Source organism: Rhinopithecus bieti, unplaced genomic scaffold, assembly GCF_001698545.2.
Source record: "Rhinopithecus bieti isolate Rb0 unplaced genomic scaffold, ASM169854v2 scaffold_15821, whole genome shotgun sequence".
NCBI classification, from domain to species: Eukaryota; Metazoa; Chordata; class Mammalia; order Primates; family Cercopithecidae; genus Rhinopithecus; species Rhinopithecus bieti.
Genome location: NW_016808598.1, coordinates 1,116,748 through 1,137,630, shown reverse-complemented (window position 1 = coordinate 1,137,630; position 20,883 = coordinate 1,116,748). Strand labels below are relative to the sequence as shown.

Here is a 20,883-nt window from a genome sequence, read left to right as displayed (position 1 = left end):
TGGTGGTGTCATATTTGTGCAACAAATAAATCCCAAGGCTGTGTACTTATTTGCTTTTAGGAGACTCATCTAATAACATATTGTATCTGTTTGTTGTGTTAATAATCTGAGTTATTACAAGTACACCAACAAATCTGCTGCCTTAAGAATGGATTCATGTTGGTTAAGTCCTTTAAAATCCACAACTGTGGCACCAGAGACATCAGAGGTCTGGAGAAACACTTTGAGCTGAGCAATAAGCTCTACAGTTAAGAAAAAGATGCTGATAAATTCTACGAAGAACATCAGACATGACATTTGTTGCTTTAGAATCTCTGAGCATATTTACAGGCAAGGCAGAAGAAAGAGCATTTCAGCTTGGTTTTAAAATACAGAAATACCACTATTCCTTAAAAGAACGAATCACAATGCTGTTGGCACATATTGGAGCCCACAAAAATCATAAGAAATGTGGGATTTCTTCTGCAAATATGTTTCCTGATTAAAAACATAAAGCATATATTTGAGTCATACAGAAAGTCAAGCCAAAAGAAAAAAAATATTTATAAGACAAAGTTAAAATCCTGAGCTTGTGTACATATTAACTTACTCAAGAATCATCTAATAACATATTGTATCTGCTTGTTGCATTTATGTTCATAGTGACTGTCTCTCATGGGAAGATTCTGTGTGCAGAAACAGAAACAGAAATGTCAAGCAGACTTCTTTCCTGATTGTGTCCTTGCCCTAGACATTAGGAATGAGATATGTATGAGAAAAGAATCAGGTGGTGGGGTCAAAGCAGAATTTTCAGTACCTACTGCAGAGCATGGCCCATGACAGATGGTCAACAAATAATTTTTGAATGTTACAAGGAGGAAGAAACAATTAAGAACAATTTACTTAAATTTTTGAAGATTATTTCACTTGTGGGAAATTTCATAAGTCACCTTAAGAGGGTGCCAATGAATAGGCTTCTGCCAAAAGGAAAAAAAAATTCCCAAAATGAGTGTGCAAATAATGTTGGTATGACTGATATTACTTGGCTTCAAAGAAGCAATAGCCACAAAAAGCAAGGGTAAGGAAATGTGAAACATTTCATAAGTGATGAAACCAGATAAGAATTATGTAAAAGAGCTTATTTTAAAAATAAACTACTAGTGAGTGGGAGAAGGGAGTATTAGGTCTTCTGAAAGACAAAGGGAAACTGTAAGACCAAGTCAGTTTTGCAGGCCCTCTAACAAACAGGTCTCCATCTCAAGGCACAGCAATCACTCAGACACGTGGCACTCTCATAGAATCACTCTGGCCCAGACAACCAAGAATTCCTGAAAGAACCAAGCCATGCAAATCTGAGCTTGAAAGTGGCCTGACTGAAGCCCATGGCGTCCTCACCTACCACAGCGCCCGGCTGGCAGTAGGTGCTCGAACTGTGTTTGCTGACCAACTGGATAAATTAATAAACAAGAGGATGAGTCTTTTGAGTTACTTGAAAGTAATTTGAAAATTTTTTTATAAGAAGCCATTGGCATACTAATGTTTTGTTTTTGTTTTTGAGACAGACTCTTGCTCTGTCACCCAGGCTGGAGTGCAGTGGCACGATCTCAGCTCACTGCAACCTCTGCCTCCCGGGTTCAAGCAATTCTCCTGCCTCAGCCTCCCAGTAGCTGGGATTACAGGCGCCTGGCATACTAATATTTTAATAATTAAAACTATTTTTAATTTCTAAAGTAATACCAGTTTGTTACAAAAATTTAACACTACTTAAAGGAAACCACTGTTACTTTGGTGTATGAGTCCTTCCCAAGACTTTTTCTATATATATACAATTATTTCAATATATGTGTATGTGCATGTATTTACTATATATGTGCACATAGATATACACATATATTCACACCTATAATTGCTTGACAAAGACTGGATCACACTATGCAATCTTTTATGCAACTTGCTTAAAAACATTTTTAATTGAACAAAAAAAATTGCCATAACAATCTTTCCTTTTCTTTTTTAATGTGTATACAGTTTTAGAGAAAGGGCTTTTTCAGTACCTCTAGAAAGAATTATTTTCAAATATTGTTTTGTAGATTTGTAAAATTATATCCCAAGTATATAGAGTTGAAAATGAAAGTTCCCCTTACACCTGACTACCTTATAACTCCACATTCCCCCCTTCCCAAGATACTCATAGTAAAGAGTTAGAACTCCATCCTTCTGGACTTTTTAGTGCAAACACCCAAACCATACACACACACACGTGTGTGGGTACATACATACACATAAACATGTATTTCAAAAGTATCTTGTTCAGAATGTTAGAGAATATTTAATTTTGTATTTATGAGTTTATGAGTTGAAAGTATATTTAAACTCATTATTTACAAGTTTATGTATTTCAAGATTTCTCTATGCTAATATGCTGGTCCACTTAGTAGCTAATTGAACAACACAGTGGCTAAAACACAGATTTGGAGTCAGACTGCTGGGGTTCAAATCCCAGCTCTGCTATGACACCTTGGCCCAGTTTGTAATCTTCCTGTACCTGTTTCCCCTGTAAAAGGGATATCACAGGTTGGACCACATGGAAATGCATATGACTTGTATGATTCAACCTAACGACAGTAAATATCTTACAGTACTAAGAAAAGTAATATAGCTCTAGCTCAACTTCCAAACTAGATCTCTTTATCCCTAGGACTATTGGTTCTTCCATTGCACCCATGGCTTATTACACACAAGCAGAGACAACACAGCAATAAAGCCTGAATGCACTCTGTACTACCTGTTTTGGCTAAAGCTTAACCAGCAATATGGGAAGAACCATTGTGATACTGGCCTATCTACAGTTCCTGTCGCAAAATACCCTGGTGATTAAAGTAAGACCTTTGGATTAACTGTGATAGTTAATTTTATGTGTCAACTTGGTTAGGCTATGGAGCCCATTTGTTTGGTCAAATACTAGTCTAGCTGTTGCTGTAAAGGTATTTTTTAAAGATATGATTAACACTTAAATCAGTACACTCTGAGTTGAGCAGATTACCCTCCATACTGTGGGTGGGCCTTATCCAATTAGTTGAAGGCCTTAAGAGCAAAAAAGTAGAAGGTATTCTCCTTAAGACTGCAATAAAGAATCCCTGCCTAAGTTTCCAGCCTGGTGCCCTGCAGATTTCAGACTCAACACTGCAACTTCAACTCTTACCTCAATGTCCAGACTGCCAGTCTGCCCCAAAGTTCTGAACTTGCCAGCCTTTGCAATTGTGTGAGCCAATTTCTTAAAATCAGTCATTCTCTCTCTTTCAATGTGAGAGATTTTGCTATCAGGAAGTGGGATGCTGCTGTGACAAATACCTAAAAACGTAGAAGTGGCTTTGACATGGGGTAATGAATAGAGGCTGGAAGAGTTTTTAGGTGTGTGATAGAAAAGAGATTATTGGGAGAAATAAAGAAGAATCTGGTGAGGGCTCACAAAAGAAAGGAAGGCGCTGTAGAGAAAGTTTCTATTGTCTTAGAAAATACATTGTCAGAAACAGAATGTTGCTAGAAATACAAATGTTAAAGATGCTTCTGGTGAGGTCTCAGACTGCAAATGAGAAATGTATTATTGGAAACTGGAAGAAAGGTGATCCTTGTTATAAAGTAGCAAAGGACTTGAGTGAACTGTGTTCTGTTGGATGGAAAGCAGAATTTGTAAATGATAATTTGGATATTTGGCTGAGGAGATTTCTAAGCAAAGTGTTGAAGACACTGCTTGGTTTCTTCTTGCTGCTTATAGATGTGAGTAAAATACAAGAGGAGAGAGATAAATTGAGAGCACATTATTATTAAGCACAAGGAACCAGAACCTGAAGATTTAGAAAATTCTCAAAGTCTATTCATATTGTAAAACACGAAAGAGAACATCAACAGTGTGACTGGACAATGGTTTGCAAACAGATTAGGTATGTGACTTGTGGATCATCAACTATTTCAGCAAAAATACTGCTAGCTTGTATGAACAGGACAGAGATGGGATGAGATGAAGAAATGCTGTCAGACTTCTGGTATTTTAGGCAGGATGGCCAAAAGAACTACCTACATGCAAACCTATGTTATCCGTAAAGAGAAGAAAGAGTCCAAGGGTAGGGCAATCTTCTCAATTCCAGGGGCAGGGCAACCTCTTTGGTTCATCCAGGACTAAGGGAGTATGATTGTCACCCCACTGGGCCCAGAGAACAAAACGTGGAACCAAAGAGGATTATTCTTAAGCCTTAAAATCTAATGGAATTTTACCTTCTAGATTTTAGACTTGAGACCTGTGACCCTTTTTTTCCCTTCTAACATTCTCCCTTGTGGAATAGGAATGTCTATTGTATTCCTGTCCCACCATTACATGCTAGAAGCAGATAAATTGTCATCTGGTTTCATAGGTTCATAGCTGGAGAGGAGTTTTGCCCCAGGATGAATTATATCCTGACTCATACCTGATTTAGATATTTAAGATGAGATTTTGAACTTAAGGGTTGATGCTGAAATAGATTTAGGACTTTCTGGGAATGGGATGGGGTGAATTTATTCTGCATGTGAGGATATGAATTTTGGAGGATGTGGTATTGTGAAATATATATTTAGTCTTAGACCCTGTTTCCTGACATGTGGCTCCTTAAACTCTGGAATCTCCTAAGTGATTAGAGTGTCATTCATATGCTAATGAGACAACTGGTGGCTGGGGAATCCCTAGGTAGCTTCAGGATATGTGCTGGTCACTGGAAAGACCAAGACATTATTAGAGGGTTGGGACTTTTAGCCCCATCCCTGACCTTTGGGGAGGGGAGGAGGGCTGAAAGTTGTGCCAATCACCAATAATCAATGGTTTAATTAATCATGCCTATGTAATGAAGCCTCCATAAAAGCCCAAAGGACTGGGTTTGGAGAACTCTGGGATAGCTGGAAGATGGCATGCCCAGAGAAGGCATGGAAGCTCCATATTTATTCCCACATGCCTTGCCTTATATGTCTCTTCTATCTGGCTGTTCACCTGTATCTTTTATAATCAGTAAACTCAAATGCTATGGTTTAAATGTCCCCTCCAAAGTTTATGTTGACATTTAATTGCCAATATGACAATATTGGAAGGTCTTTGACAATACTGGAAGCCTTTAAGAGGTGATTAGGCCATGAGAGCTCTGCCCTCATGAGTGCCGTTATCACAGGAGTGGGTTAGTTATCATGGGAGGGGGTTCCTGATGAAAAGGATGAGTTTGGTCTGATTTTCTTTTCTTTTTTTTTTTTTTTTTGAGGCGGAGTCTCACTCTGTCGCCCAGGCTGGAGTGCAGTGGCCGGATCTCAGCTCACTGCAAGCTCCGCCTCCTGGGTTTATGTCATTCTCCTGCCTCAGCCTCCCGAGTAGCTGAGACTACAGGCGCCCACCACCTCGCCTGGCTAGTTTTTTGTATTTTTTTTAGTAGAGACGGGGTTTCACTGTGTTAGCCAGGATGGTCTCGATCTCCTGACCTCGTGATCCGCCCGTCTCGGCCTCCCAAAGTGCTGGGATTACAGGCTTGAGCCACCGCGCCCGGCCGATTTTCTTTGTCTCTTGTGCCTGCTGCCTTTCTGACATGTTATGATGCAGCAAGACAGCCCTCACCAGACATGGCCACTCCATCTTGGACTTCCCAGGCTCCAAAGCATGAGCCAAATAAACCTCTTTTCTTTATATATTACTTGATCTCAAGTACTCTGTGATAGCAAATTTTCATTTTCAAAACTTATTGTTCATTTATTAAAATGGAGAACTTTTTCCATGAGCTCTGTGAGCCACTCTAACAAATTAACTGAACATGAGAAGGAGGTATTGGGAGCCCTGATTTTACAGCTGGTTGGTCAGAAGTACAGGTGACAATCTACAACTTGCAACTAGCATCTTAAGTGGAGGCAGTCTTGTGGGACTGAGCCCTTAACCTGCGGGATCTAATGCTATCTCCAGTAAGATAGTGTCCAGAAACTGATGGACTTACAGGACACCTAGCTAGTATCTACTGGAGAACTGGCTGGTTGCTGGTGGGGAGAACTTCCCACAAATTTTGGTGACAAGAGGTGAAGCATTCTGTATTATATTCAGTATTGAGAGACTATGTAAGAGCAGGAGAAAACATCTTTTTTTCCTTATCTCAGTGGGGAAAGAGCGCCGGCTGTTACGGGTTGAATTGTATAGCCCCCAAAATTCCTGTGTTTTAGTCCTAACCCCTAGTACCTCATCATGTGACTACTATGGATTGGACTGTTTCCTTCCTAAATTCATATGTTGAAGCCCAAACCCCCAATGTGAGGGCATTTGGAGAGGATGTCTTTGGGAGATAATTGGTTTAAATGAGGTCATGAGGTGGGATCCTCATGATAGGATTTGTGCCCTTATAAGAAGAGACATTCTCTGCCATGTAAGGAGACGATGAGAAGCTGGTTGCCTGCAAGCTAGGAAGAGAGCCCTCACTAGAACCCAACCATGCTGATCCCTTGATTTCAGACTTCTTTTGTCCAGAACTATGGGAAAATAATTTCTGCTGTTTAAGCCACCCTGTCATTTTGTTATGGCAGCCTGTGCTGACTAATATAGAGACCTTATTTGGGAACAATATCCTTGCACATATAATAGATGAGGTCATTAGGGTAGGCCCTAATCCAATATGAATGGTGTCCTTATAAAAAGAGAAAACTTGCACACAGAGACAGACATTCATAAAGGGAAAATGATGTGAAGAGACGAAGGGAGAAGATTGTCATCTACAAGTGATGGGGGCCTGGAACAGATCCCTCCCTCACAGCCTCAGAAGGAACCAACCCTGCTGACACCTTGATCTTGGACTTCCAGCCTCCAAAACTGAGATAAAATAAATTTCTGTTGTTTAAGCCACCCAGTTTGTAGCACTTTGTTGCAGCATCCCTGGCAAACTAATCCAATGCCCCTGAAAAACTTTGGGTAGCCTGGTTTCCTATGGGAAATACAGAACTTGTGAAATCCATACATGCTTGGGAAAAGAGAAATATGTTATTTTACTAAGAAATAATCTTCTGTGTTGAAGTTCTCCATTTTAATAAATGAACAATAAGTTTTGAAAATGAAAATTTGCTATGCCTACAGGATCAAAAGTCATGAATTTGCTAGCTATTCTTCTTTGCTATATATATTTGAAAGTTTGGGTGTTTATTGTTTATGCAAAATACTGTCATTTCTTTTTACTTCACTCTGTATTAAATTTAGGTTGAAACTAACACTTCCACTGAATTTGGTATTTTAGAAGAATATTCAATATGCTCCTTTTTGAAATAATGCCAGATGTTCACATTAATTTAGATATTGGCTGATATAATGTATTTTATGACAAGCAATGCAAACAACTGAATATATTAGAAAACTTAGATCTTTTAGAGTTTATGATATTAAAAAACGTTTTCAGCAAAAAGCTACTGGAGATTCAAGTATTTGGTTTTCAATTACAAAAGAAAGTACTTTTAAGACTATGGTAGAAACTGAAGCCTATGCTTTTAATACACTCTCCATGGCAACATGGGAAGGAGCACAGCCTGGTGGGCTGAATGAAAGCCACAAACTCTCAATTTCAGACCCTACCATTAACTTCCCACAGAAAGCCATGTTTGTATCTTGGCATTACATCTCTGCTATAAACAGAGGCACTCTGGCTTTATGCAAGAAAAGGACATTGCCTTAGTTCTATGTACTTGATATACTCATTTTATGAAATTAATATCGTATTTATGTCCTGAAACAATAGATTAGTCACACTATATTTCTCAATTGTAGCAGGGAAATTAAATAGTAAATGGAAAATGCAAGTACTGCCTAAATTCCCCAAATTTTATATAAAGATAACATAAAAGTTATTTCATTTGAAGGATCTACTTTATTTTCATAAATGAATTGCCATGATTTAACAAGTTTAATTTTAAAAACAGGTATTCAGAATTTGATTGGCTACTGAGCATCCTGACCCTATCATTTTGTTTACATTTTCATATTTTCAGTAAGGAAATGTCTTCTATAGGAAATTGTATAATAACAATGCATAAGGGTTTGAACTATAGTTTAATGAATTAGTTAAGATTTTCCTGTGATGATATCTTGCTAACATAAAGATCATTTACTAAAACACAGCAAAATAAGAAATAAAAGTCTCTGAACTACAAAAATCGATAATAATAGTTAACATTTGCTTTTTATTATTTGCCAGACACCATCCTGGGCTCTTCACAGGGATGATCACATTTAATTCTCACAATGACCTTATTAAATAGATATTATTATTATTCCCATTCTATTGATGAAAAGACTAAGCTCAGGGATGGTCAGTAAATTGCCTGAGGTGGCCTGTGGAGCTGGAATCAGGGCCTGTGCACTTCACCACTATAAGCTTCTCATAAACGTGTCTATTTTATTTGTTAATTTTATTCATGTAGTAATACACTTAGAACCCGATTCAATTATTTTTATTCTAATTTAAATGCAATTCCACCAAATCTGGTTATCTGATCACCTTAGAAGTAGCAAACTAGAAAGATTTGGAGCAGGGCTCCTGCAAGCATGAAACATTAAAATTGCAGAAGATTGAAACAGGAAATGAAATATAGCAAAACAGGATTATCCAGCGCAAGAAAAAGATAAACACGGTTTTGGGATGGAGTGGGTAGAGCTATGGAAATGGGAACTACCATTTGTTGAATACCTCTTAAGTGCCAGGTGTGTGCCTTTCTCATCTGCCAAACCTCACATGGCCCTGCCACGCAGGCTGTTGTACCCCCATTTTGAGAAGTCCCACAGCCTGCCCACATTCTCACAACAGAAGAGCCAAGCTTGTTGGGTGCAAAGTCCATGCTCTGAACACTGCCCTATATTGCTTATCTTGCATGGATTAAGAAACGAAGGAGGGAAAGAAAATCTTGGAAAGGTTTCTATTAACATGATTACAAGCAAAATGCTTTTTGGCATTGAAAGAGGGATAATGGCTTCAGTTATGTGGAAAATTTACTCACATGAAATATATTTGATGGTGATAAATGAGGTACTATAGTACTTTTTTTAACTTAAACAAACTCAAAGTTAGAAAAAGTGTAAATTTAGTTTCCTAAATTTAGGAAGCCCATAAACTAAGGTTGTAGAAATGGGGAATTTTTCATTTGATGGCCTATCTTTAACTGCTATTTTTTTTTTTTTTTTTTTTTTTTTTGAGATGGAGTCTCACTCTGTCACCCAGGCTGGAGTGCAGTGGTGCAATCTCAGCTCACTGCAAGCTCCGCCTCCCGAGTTCATGCCATTCTCCTGTCTCAGCCTCCCGAGTAGCTGGGACTACAGGCGCCCGTTACCATGCCTGGCTATTTTTTATATTTTTAGTAGAGACAGGGTTTCACCATATTAGCCAGGATGGTCTCCATCTCTTGACCTTGTGACCTGCCCACCTCGGCCTCCCACAGTGCTGGGATTACAGGCGTGAGCCACCACGCCCAACCCACTATTCTTTTTTGAAAGTAGCACTATTGGGCATGAGAATGCCACTTGGAAGGGTTAGAAATTCAAAACAGAAATGTGTGTGTGTGCGCATGCACACTCTCTCTCTCACACACACACACACACAGACACAGAACTCAATCACACATTTTCAGTTAGCAACACCAACTAAGTAAAAGAGCTGGGCGCATCCTGTTATACAACATATTTTTTTTCTTGCATCCCTTATTGCCTAAAGGATACTGTGAATAGGGAAATAGCAGGAAAACATTCTCACAAAGAATGAGTTCCTCTTAATAATATATACTATAAAACTGTCCAGCACATGACCAAAAAATTAACTAATAAAGGCAAGTCCAGTTTTCTTCTGATGTTCAAAGTGAGCATCATTTCATTTAGCTGTTCCTCAGGAAGCATGTTATGCCCCTTTAAAATTGCCGACTTAATGCTTTCATGCACAGCCTCTCGCCTCCCCACCCGGCACCCCTTGCCTGGGTGTAAACCCTGGTGCCCACTTAGGCATGATTACCACTGGTGCAGCCCTGCCATTGGTGTCTCTCTCAAGGGAAAGAGCTTGGGGTAGACGATGGTAAACATAGGCTCACTACACCGATGACAGTGCCCCAGAGGGCAATGCAGCAGCTCCAGGAGACTTCTGGGTAATGAGATTGGAGACAGAAAGTTCAAATCTGGAACACAAGAGAAAATCACGCACATGAGTAAAAAATCAGACTTCCTTAAACTAGGCTTCTTAAAATATTTCTCTTTGTTACCAAATAATTTCAGTTACTTAAAAGTACTTCATGTTGAAAATTCTGTTATCTGATTGATAGACACTGAATAAAAATCTATAACATCATCTGAAAATGAAAGTTTTTTTTTATATTTTTGATACTAAAAGAAAACACAAATTCAATCATTTTAAGAGCCAGAAACTATTGAGGTAGAGGCAAGGAATAAGTGAGATAAAATATTTTTTAAGAACAAAGATCAAAAAGGGATAATTCACCCAAAGAGGATTTTGCAAACTTTAATAAGAGTCAGAGACTTTTTGGAACTGACGACTAAAACTGACTTTCATTAAGTTCTCCCTAATCTATCAGGCATTTAGTATCAATCTTCCACTAAGGCTAAATCATATTTTTTAAAGAGAATGAAAAGGAGGAAATAAAAAAAGAATGAAAAATAATGAAATCAAGCTTTTCCTTGTCTTATTCCCATGAACTGTCATTAATAAAAACAGGGAGCTTCCTTCCCAGCTTAGTCTGAGCTACCCAAAAGAGACATTTAAAGCAAAACATCCCAGTGGCCCAAGCAATCTTGAGGACACATTTATGCTAGGTTTCTACTGATGATGAACATCCAACAGAGAGAGAAATGGTCATGCTGAGGTGAAATCTAAAAATTATCAACTCATCTTTGGGAAGGAAATACAAATCATCTTTTTACCTTTTATATATGTCCAGACTCATCAATAACACTTAGAAAAATGGAATTTACTGATTGGTGAACAACTATAATTTTCTGTTTAACTTTTAAAACCAACTTAACTTTGCACTAGGCATTTTGGAAGGTTAATGTGAGATGTTTTATATGGACTCTGTTTTTTAAGTAAAGATGAAACATTTCACAGTTTTAAAAACACCTGAAATGTATTTTTCGTATTAATATTGCCTAGTGCTGTCTTAAAGCATTTCAGACATACACCCACAATACCTATCAAATCTGTGCACTGCCAAATCTTTTCCAAATTTCAGCTGCCTCACTACGACAATACTGCCAACGGCTCCCAGTACTTCTACCTCCTTTAGGTCTACATATTGCTGAGATGCAAGGAGGCAGCAAGGCAAAAACCTGCTCTACTGACGTATCCAACTTTAAGGACAAGATCTTTCCAAATTTCCCCTACTCTGCTAGCCTTTTACTTCAACCAAATACACATTCCCAAACACCAAGTTCCTTACCTGAAACCACACAGTTGAACTTTTAAGCACCATCCTTTGCAACTGACAACCACGTTTTTTTAGAATGCTTCTCTGTCTGTAGGGGGTGCTAAAGTGATCAGTGTTGATAAAATATCAGAAGTATTTTTCTTATTAGAAAAATCCTGTTGCAAAACAATGTGAATGTACTTAATGCCACTGAACTGTACACTTCAAGATGGATAAAATGGTTACTTTCGTGTTATGTGTATTTTACCACAATAATTTTTTTTTTTAAAGATGAAAGCTCAAACAGGTGCACAAAGCACAACGTTCACTAAATAACACAGAATAATAAAAAAACCAGAAGTCCCACATACCTTTCAGCAAGCTGTGGTAGGTATGATACAGACTTCTCATGGCCAATTCCTGCAGAGGGAGGACGTGATCATGCTCCGTCCCTATGGCCTTCACCTCGGCTGGGAGGAAAACAGTTCGCTGCCCTGATGAAAAGGAAAGCAGCTTCACCTCGGAAACTTGAATGGGAGCACCACAGCTGCAGAAAGACACACATTCACAGTATTATTAGCAATAAGGAGAAGAATACGGGTGCCAATAAAATGTGTTAATCAAAATATACATTTGAAAATGTATGAATTCTTTTAAAGTAGAATTGCCAGAATTCTTTTCAAAGTGAACAGATGCTATCCCGGTTTCCTTCATAAAACCTGGCCCAGAAATCTAAACTCATTAGTTGGAACTCAGCTAAATCATTGCTGAGGCCCAGTCACTTCCAGCAAGGAAGAACCTTAAAGGAACTTTCCTTCCTAGGCTCTACATAATTTGCTTTGTAAATTCTACTTTTCCCCATTTTATTATCCTCTCTAAGTATGTGTGTTTTTGAAACTCTCAAAATTAAAAGAAAAAAAAAAGTACCTTGTTGAGTAACAGCATCTTGGTTTAATAGAATTTTGTGTAGAAAACTTAAACCCACAAAGCAAATAGATTTTAAATGGCAGAAGATAACTTTATTGGATCCTTCCATAAACTTGTGGGGAAAATATTCTTGGCATACTCAATAAGCCAAGTCATGCCCTATTCCCTGCAGCCACTTTTAACCAGAAGGCAGAGATGTCCTCGTCCCTAATGCTGCAATGTTACCGAAACTCACAAATCCAATCTCATTCTATTTCTTGTGTGAAACCACTGGGTAACCTACGAGCCTCAATACTTTTCTTGTCTAATGACATACAGATGGCCAACAAACCTTGGCTCTGAAAACACAAAATAATATCACTAACCTTGACCAGATACAAGCAATGAAGCTTAGGGCACAGGACTGGAAGCCAGAAGCCCTTGATTCATTTACTTTTTAAAATTTTCTTCGTTTGTTCCTTCCCTCCATCAGAAAACATTTCCAGAGCACTTACTATATGCTAGTCAGTTAAGATACTTAAATTAAGAAAAACAAGAATGAACCCTTCCTTTGGGAGAAATCATTACAACTGTTCTAATGTGGGGGCAAAGAAGGGTTGACTGACTCTGTCTAGGGAATTAGGGGAAATTTTAAAGATAAGTCAGCATCTGACTTAATGTTCAACTCACCTGGAATAAATGGAAATGTGTAATGAGCATTCCAAGCAGAGGGAACAGCATGTGCAGCAGTACAGAAGCCTGAAAGAATATGGCTACATCTTGGTTTCAACAGTGCTGGAAACAGGGATGCAGGTATGGATGGGTAGGGGGAGGAGGCCAGGAATATTAGCTGAAGTTAGATGGTTTTAATTCATGGGGAAGACTGTTAGGTGTGGTTTTTTTGTTTCTTTGTTTTGTTTTGTTTTTTACCAACTATCTGACCACAGTATGGCAGACAGGTAAGGGACTGATAAGTGGCAAAGAGGTAAAGAGAACCCAAATATAGAAGGAAACAGAAATGGGGAAGTCTTTAGGGTCTTGAAAATGAGAGCTTGAGATAAACAGAAGAGGTATGGAGTATCATTATGGGTAAGAAGCCAGTGGCTTTCTGTTAGTTCCCAAAGCAAATAATTCTGAAATGCGATTTTGTTCACATAATCTTTTATACTAATCAAGATAGATTTAGAGAATTCCTTTTGCAATTTTCCATACTATGGATGAACCACAGTTTATTTATTTATTCATTATGTTTATCCTGACTTCAATGTTTTCCCTCCTACTACACATACATCATCACAATAAATCTTACATACATTCCAATGCACAGATGTTTTTATTATAGTAAAATCCCCAAACTGAGACCACTGGCCATGAAAAATGAACATTTTAAATGCCTGAGATCTTTCCAAAATGACTGTTAAGAAAGTATCCATTTCCCCACACCATCATCAGAAATGGATATTATCAGTCATTTTAGTTTTTGCTAGGCTGATTAATGGAAATGTCTCCTTGGTTACTAATGAGTTTGATCACCTTTTGTTAGGTTTGCTGGCCACTTGTATTTCTTCTTCTGTAAACTGTCCATGTCCATCCCTTACCTAATTTTCTGTTGAATTAAAATATAACAATTTGTAGGAACTTCCATATTGGTGATAACAATCCTTTGTCATATACACTGAAATATTTATCAATAAAAATGTTTTTGTCTTTTAACTTTGCATATGGTTCCCTTTGTCAGCAGTCATTCTTTTCTGATGTGAAATCTATCCACTTATTTTCTTCACAGTATCTACATTTTCCTGAATTTCTTAAGAGGGTTACCCTAATTTGAAGACTGTGCATATATTATCCTAAAGTTTCTTCCAGTATGTTTATTGTATTTTTACGTGTAGATTTTTTTTTTTTTTTTTTTTTTAAGATGGAGTCTTGCTCTGTCATCTAGGCTGGAGTACAGTCCATGATCTCAACTCATTATAACCTCTGCCTCCCGGGTTCAAGGGATTCTCCTGCCTCAGCCTCCCGAGTAGCTAGGATTACAGGCACCCACCATCACATCTGGTTAATGTTTGTATTTTTAGTAGAGACGGGGTTTCACCATGTTGGCCAGGCTGGTCTTGAACTTCTGACCTCAAGTGATCGGCCTGCCTCAGCCTCCTAAAGTGCTGGGATTACAAGTGTGAGCCACCACACCTGGCCTTTACAGGTAGATGTTTTATCTATTTGTCTTACTTGGCTATATAATATAAAATAGGATATAGCTTTTTTTTTCCAAACGGAAAAATAATTGGGGTAGCATTATTAAACAACACTATCATTTACCTCCGAATCGCACTGTTCTCTTTATCCTATTAAGTTCCCATATACCCTGGCATTGCTTTCTGGAGTCTTTAGTCTGTTTCAGTGATGCATTAATTTAATTCTGTGTCAGTTCTATATTGTTTTGATTACAATACTTTATAGAAGATTCTATCATTTGACAAGACTGCCCTATTATTGTTCAATTTTTTTTCTTGCAATTCTCAGTTACCATTCAATTTGAACTTTACAATTATTTTATCTCTATTTTCCTAAAGCCTTCCAGAGATTTGGATTAGAATTAACATCGATTTCCATGTTAAGAGAGGTAATTTGATAATAAATTTCCTTATCTGCAAACATGGTATGTCTGTACTATCCACCTAGTGCTTTATATCCTATCCTTTAATAAAAATTTCACAAGTTTCTTCATATAGATTCTGTTCCTTTCTTGTGATATTTATTACTGGATATTTAAATGTATGGTACAAATATAAATGACATTTTTTCCCTACCTTTGATTTCTAATTTATGAAGATATAAAAGCTGCTGATCTTTGTATGCTATCTTATATTTAGCCACCTTACTAAATTCTTTTATGTGTCTGAAAGATTTTTTTGGTAGCATATCTTGAGTTTTCTAGGTATTCAAGCATATCACCTATAAAGACCTTTCTGGTTCTTTTTTCCCAGTATTTATAATGTCTATTTCCTTTTTATCCATCTTATTGCATCAGACAGATGGTAGTGGTGACAGTGGGCCCTCACTCCTCTCCTATTCCTGATTTTAATGGCCATAGTTTGAATACATCAACATTTAATATAAAATTATTATATATGGCTACGGAATTCATCTAAAGTTTTTCTTAACATACCAATATAGTAATGTTTGTTTTCTTTAATATAATGTTGAATAAATTATTGATATTTTAAGGTAAACTTTAAAATATTTAAAACATTATTCAAACATATCATCATATAGAAAAGTACAGAAATCACAGTTGCTCTGTGATTTTCACAAGATGAACACACTAATCACCACCAAGGTCAAGAACAAGAACCTCAGAAGACCACCTTGGGTCCCACTGCTAAGCAAAACCCATACCCCAAAGGGAACCACTATTCCAAATTCTAACACTATAGTCTGGTTTGGCCTGTTTGAACAGCATGAAGGTTGCTGTGCCTGGTTTCTTTTGTCAACATTATACTTCTGGAATTCATCCATGTTGCTTTGTGTACTGTAGTTTATTCATTTTCATTGCTGTGTAGTAATGATGGACATTTGGGCTGTTCATAGTGTGGAGCTACTACAAATCCTGTCTCCATAAAAATTGTGTATTTGGTACATATGAGCATATACATTTGTGAGGAACACACTTTAAGATCAAAACTGGGCCTATCATAGTGAGGAGAGACAGACATTAATATATAATAGACTGAGAGGGGAGTGAGAGCTTTTTGACTTTGGTAGTACCCAAATAATGACCTTTTCTCCTTCAGAAACTATGCTGTGTCATCTACATGTGCATTCTTGTGGGAAGTGCTACAGATTTATCCTTCTCCCTTTTAGCAAAAAAGTTTTTCTTCAGCTTAAAAGTAAAAGGAAAGGGGAGAAGTGGATATGGAGATGGAAAGAAACTATGTCACCTAGAAAGAATAAACCTTGGCTTGGACAAAGAGTCTGTCATCTTGGCAGAGCTACTTAAGGCTAAGTTTTGTTCTAAGAATGTATTTATATAATTCTGAGTTGACTTTTTTCTTCAGCACTTATAAAATATAGTTGTATTGTTTTCTGGACTTCAAAGTTTCTGATGAGAAGTTAACAATCTTTTTGAATTACTCCTTTGTATGTAATGTTATTTCTCGGGTTGCTTTCGAAATTTTCTTTTTGTCTTTTGTTTTCATCAGCTTTGCCTATGCATGGTTTTCTTTGAATTTATACTGCTTAGGATTTGCTACGCTTCTTGAAATTGTAAATTTGTTTTTCATCAAATTTGGGAAATTTTTAAACATTATTTCTTCAAACATGTTTGTTACTGATGTTACCTATTCTCTCCCTATTTTCCTTCTAGGATGCCAATTATACATGCACAAGACTCTTTTATATTGGCTGGCAAGTCCCTGATGCTGTGTTCATTTTTGTTTTCAATGTCTTTTCTATGTGTCCTTCAGATGGGATCAATTCTACTGATCTATCTATAGTTCAGTGACATTTCCTCTGTTCCAACCATTCTGTCATGAAGTTCGTTAAGTTAATTTTTTACTTCAGACACTGTTTTTAATTCTAGATTCAATTCCTTTTTTTTAGTCTCGATTTTTCTGGCCTTTTCATTCATTAATCATTGAGAATAACTGTAACAGTTGCTTTGAAATCTCTGTGTGTCACTTCAACAATTTGGGTCATCTAAAGTTGGAGTCTCTGCTGGTCACCTTTCCTCTTGAGAATGGGTCACATTTTCCTGATTCTTTACATGTCTTGTAATTTTGGAATGTTTCCTAGATACTGTGAAAGTTATATTGTAGAGACCCTGGGTTCTCTTATGTTCTGCTAACACTTAAAAGTAATTAATATTTTTGTTTTAACAACAATTAACTTCATGGGTGTCAAACTGCAAACTCAGTCTCTTAAATGACAGTTTCAATCACACTTGAGTACTTTCATCTGCAGCCAGGCCACTTTGGTCCTGCTCCATGAAAGTGTGTTTCAGGTATCCGATACTGGAGGCAGGCAGCCCCTACATAAAAATGGACTACTTTTAGTATATTGGTTTAACTCAGAATACATTTCTCATACAAGCAACTCTATTACCCTCAGTGGTTATATTAATAAACTCTTAGAATAGTATTTAACCAATTTGGACACAAATCCAGTTATAATTGCTTATTTACACAATAAAAAGCAAAGCAGTGGCTTGGTTTTTTTTTCTTTTTTACATGATTAAACAACTGGAAAAAATCATCCTGTAGAGGATTACTTTTACCGTTAAGTTCTCCTCAGTAAGCATATGTGCCAATTACCATTCTCTAAAATTCTAACATGGGATGAACCTCTCTTTCTGGCTATAATGTAGAAGGAAAAGGACATTTACTCCTGTAATAACAAGAAAAACCCAGAAAAAAATGAAGATCATTCCTTTCCATGAGGCTAGCAAATAGTATAGATGCCATGAAGCTGTGATAGCCAGTCTCCAAGTGGGCCCCGAATGGTCCTCGCTCCTAGTGGTCACTCCCCTCCTACTGTGAATAGGGTTGACCTGTGTAATCAACGGGATTTAACAGAAACAACAGTGTGTGGCTTTGAAGCTAGGTCATAAAACACAGTTCCATGCTATACATTTCCATTGCTCTACCTCTCTTAGGGTATTTATTATTTGTATTACAGTTATTTTTGCATATCAAGATAAACATTTAAACTATATTTGTTTTTCCCACAATTTCTAGCACTGTGCTGATTTGCTAATGTTCACAAATTATTTGACAAATAAACACAGAATAAGGAGAAGATAACTTTGTTTGCATTTCCATGAATACCAAAGATAATTTTATGAGACTTCTGAGATTTCTTAAAACTGCAACACTTGCTATTTGCTGTTTTTATACCTGTTTATAAGTTTTATACCCCATTCTCTCTCTATTCTCCCTCCGAGATGTGAATCTGAGATAAATATATATATCTCAGCCTTTTCTTATATTGCCTCGCAAGTCCCTAAAGCTGTGTTCATTTTGCTTAGTTGTTGCTCTAATTCTTAGACCCTCAATCTGAAAAGGGTACTGCAATTGTTTCAGAGCTTGTACAGCACAGCAGAAGCTGTTCTTATATCCCGGGCCTACATCTAGGCCAGATGCAACATATGATAGCAGTGAAGAACCAAGGGAGTTGATCTTTCAGGTCTCAGATTAAATATTACCTCCTTAAAGAGAACTAGTATCAAGTTTGTTACATTATTTAGGGTTTGCTTGACTCCCTGGCTAGATCAGAAGGTCCATGAGGGCAGGTACTGCGTTGCTTAGCTCATCACTGTATAGCCATTATCTCATACAGTGACCAGAGTAGTTGCTCAATAAATGTTCACTGAAGGAACAACTGGACCAAAATTCTTGTTCTGAATCAAGAAGGGCACTTTCTAGGCTTCAAATACATGTATGTCCTTTTACTAGATTTCCCCCAGGCCCTTGTGCTACTACCCTTTTCCCCTCCTTTCCTTTAGGCTGAGGCACGAAGCAACACTACTTTGAACTGGAACTGGGAAGTCCCTTTCCACATATCCAACAGATAAAGAGGCAGAAGAAAGGAGACTCTTAATGCTGTTGTCAAAGCTTCAGCAGTTATCATCTATTAAAATTCTAAACACATTTTGCCATAGAAATATGTAAGTATAATTTAGGGGGTGCAAAATAGTCAATGAGTCAATAGGCTCTTCAATGAGTTTGCTTAGGAAGGTAGTGGCCAGAGCCATTTCTATGAAGAAAGCATTCAGAGTTCAGAGCTAAACCAACAGGCTAAAAAGGCCTTTAGATTATAGGCCATTTATAAGTAGGATCGCTTATTCCCTCAATACTACTATTAGAAAACTGGTTGTTTGATACCTATATTGTTAATAATTTTATTTCTCTATTACTACTAACAAAAGTTTGATAATAAAAAAAGTCGACTTCTACCTAATTTGTGTATTTTCCCCTAGTGTTTTGTTTTTCTAAAAGATTTGGAGTTCTCATCAAATTTACTACCACTGCTACCAGACACCAAGTCAAAGATTTAAAAATATCTCTCTACTTAGCACAAACAGAACTTTCTAGTAGTCAATAATATCTATATCTAAACAACAAAGTATAAGGCACTTTTCTTTTTTTTTTTTTTTTTTGAGACTGAGTCTCGCTCTGTCGCCCGGGCTGGAGTGCAGTGGCCGGATCTCAGCTCACTGCAAGCTCCGCCTCCCGGGTTTACGCCATTCTCCTGCCTCAGCCTCCCGAGTAGCTGGGACTACAGGTGCCCGCCACCTCGCCCGGCTAGTTTTTTGTATTTTTTTAGTAGAGACAGGGTTTCACCGCGTTAGCCAGGCTGGTCTCGATCTCCTGACCTCCTGATCTGCCCGTCTCGGCCTCCCAAAGTGCTGGGATTACAGGCTTGAGCCACTGTGCCCAGCCCACTTTTTCTTAAATAAGAGCTACTCCTTAATTGTGGCAGAGATGCAGATTGCATTTCGGTTTGGTCGCTGAAGGTTTTGGTGTGGGAAAAAGTGCCTTCAGCTTTGGAGCTTGCTTGCATCATTCTATGTACCATGGTGACTACAGCCATTTTATTCACCACCTGGAAGAATTAGGCTATATTAATGATCCTTTAAGAACTCATTAGGATTAATGACTACATAGTATCACAGCTGTGACATAAGCAGCTGTAGAAAAATCACTGAGCTAAAAACACCAATTCTATTATCTTTGCTTCACAGAAAGTTCCAGAATACATCTCTCAGCTTGGAGTTCATCAGCCTATACAGGCACTGAACTCATCTTGGATTTTCCCAAGATAACAACTGCATAAGTTTTCCTAAAAGAACTGCTCCTAGGACTGCCCCTGGAGCTATGCTATGCCAACGGGGGGAACGGCTGTCTTCTATGTATATATTTATTGTCATCCCTTTTCTTGCCAGAATTACACATAGCCTGTGCCAAGTCATGCAGGATGATGGGGACTAGAAGGGGAGAGTCAAACATGCTGATTAGATTGCCTCCGGGGTATTCACTTGGCTGCTGAAGTAGGGAAAGGAAGGTCAGTCACAAGTGGGTCCTGGTGGTTGAGTGGCCCCATCTTAATCCTTGGCCACTCAGGGAAACACTTTAGGGTGGTTCTGTGCCAGCACTGTAGAAGGAGAAGATGAAACCATCTTTCTAAAAGCCTGACTAAAAAGAAAAGATTATTGCTGCTCTGAAAATAAAAGCCCATTAACTGAAATATCTGTTTTGGTTGCTAGAATCATGATTTATTTTGAGGGACTATCTCAAATGTTGAGTTCTAAATATTTCCAACTGGTAAAATCCTAGATACTAGGACTGTCACTGCAGTAAAATTGTCATTGCAATGGGCTTCGGAGAAAGAAAACCTTCTAAATTAATGCTGATTCCTCTACTTTCTGTGACCAGCACCACTGAGTTTATAATGGCACGTGTGGCAATGTATGTACATCAAACCATCACGTGTACAATTTAAATAATTACAATTTTATTTGCCAACTCTACTTCAATAAAGCTGGGGTATGTGGGGGCGGGGGGGGGGGGGGGG

At 37.8% G+C, this 20,883-nt stretch overlaps 1 protein-coding gene across 9 annotated transcripts in view; it reads right to left on the bottom strand.

The window, feature by feature from the left end:
- Window positions 1-20,883, bottom strand: part of LRRC28 (leucine rich repeat containing 28) — a 130,632-nt gene that overhangs the window by 7,719 nt on the left and 102,030 nt on the right. For 8 of the 9 annotated variants that reach the window (XR_001888151.1, XM_017886899.1, XM_017886900.1 and 5 more), the window contains 2 exons: window positions 11,778-11,953; window positions 10,005-10,164 (listed from right to left, as the gene is read on the bottom strand). Coding sequence is in view for 7 of the 9 variants with exons in the window: in XM_017886899.1 (XP_017742388.1) it covers window positions 10,005-10,164; window positions 11,778-11,953 (336 nt within the window). In the remaining 2 variants the exon portion in view is untranslated. Of the gene's footprint in view, window positions 1-10,004; window positions 10,165-11,439; window positions 11,583-11,777; window positions 11,954-20,883 lie in introns of those variants that run through there. The other variant, XR_001888152.1, reaches the window with a different exon arrangement.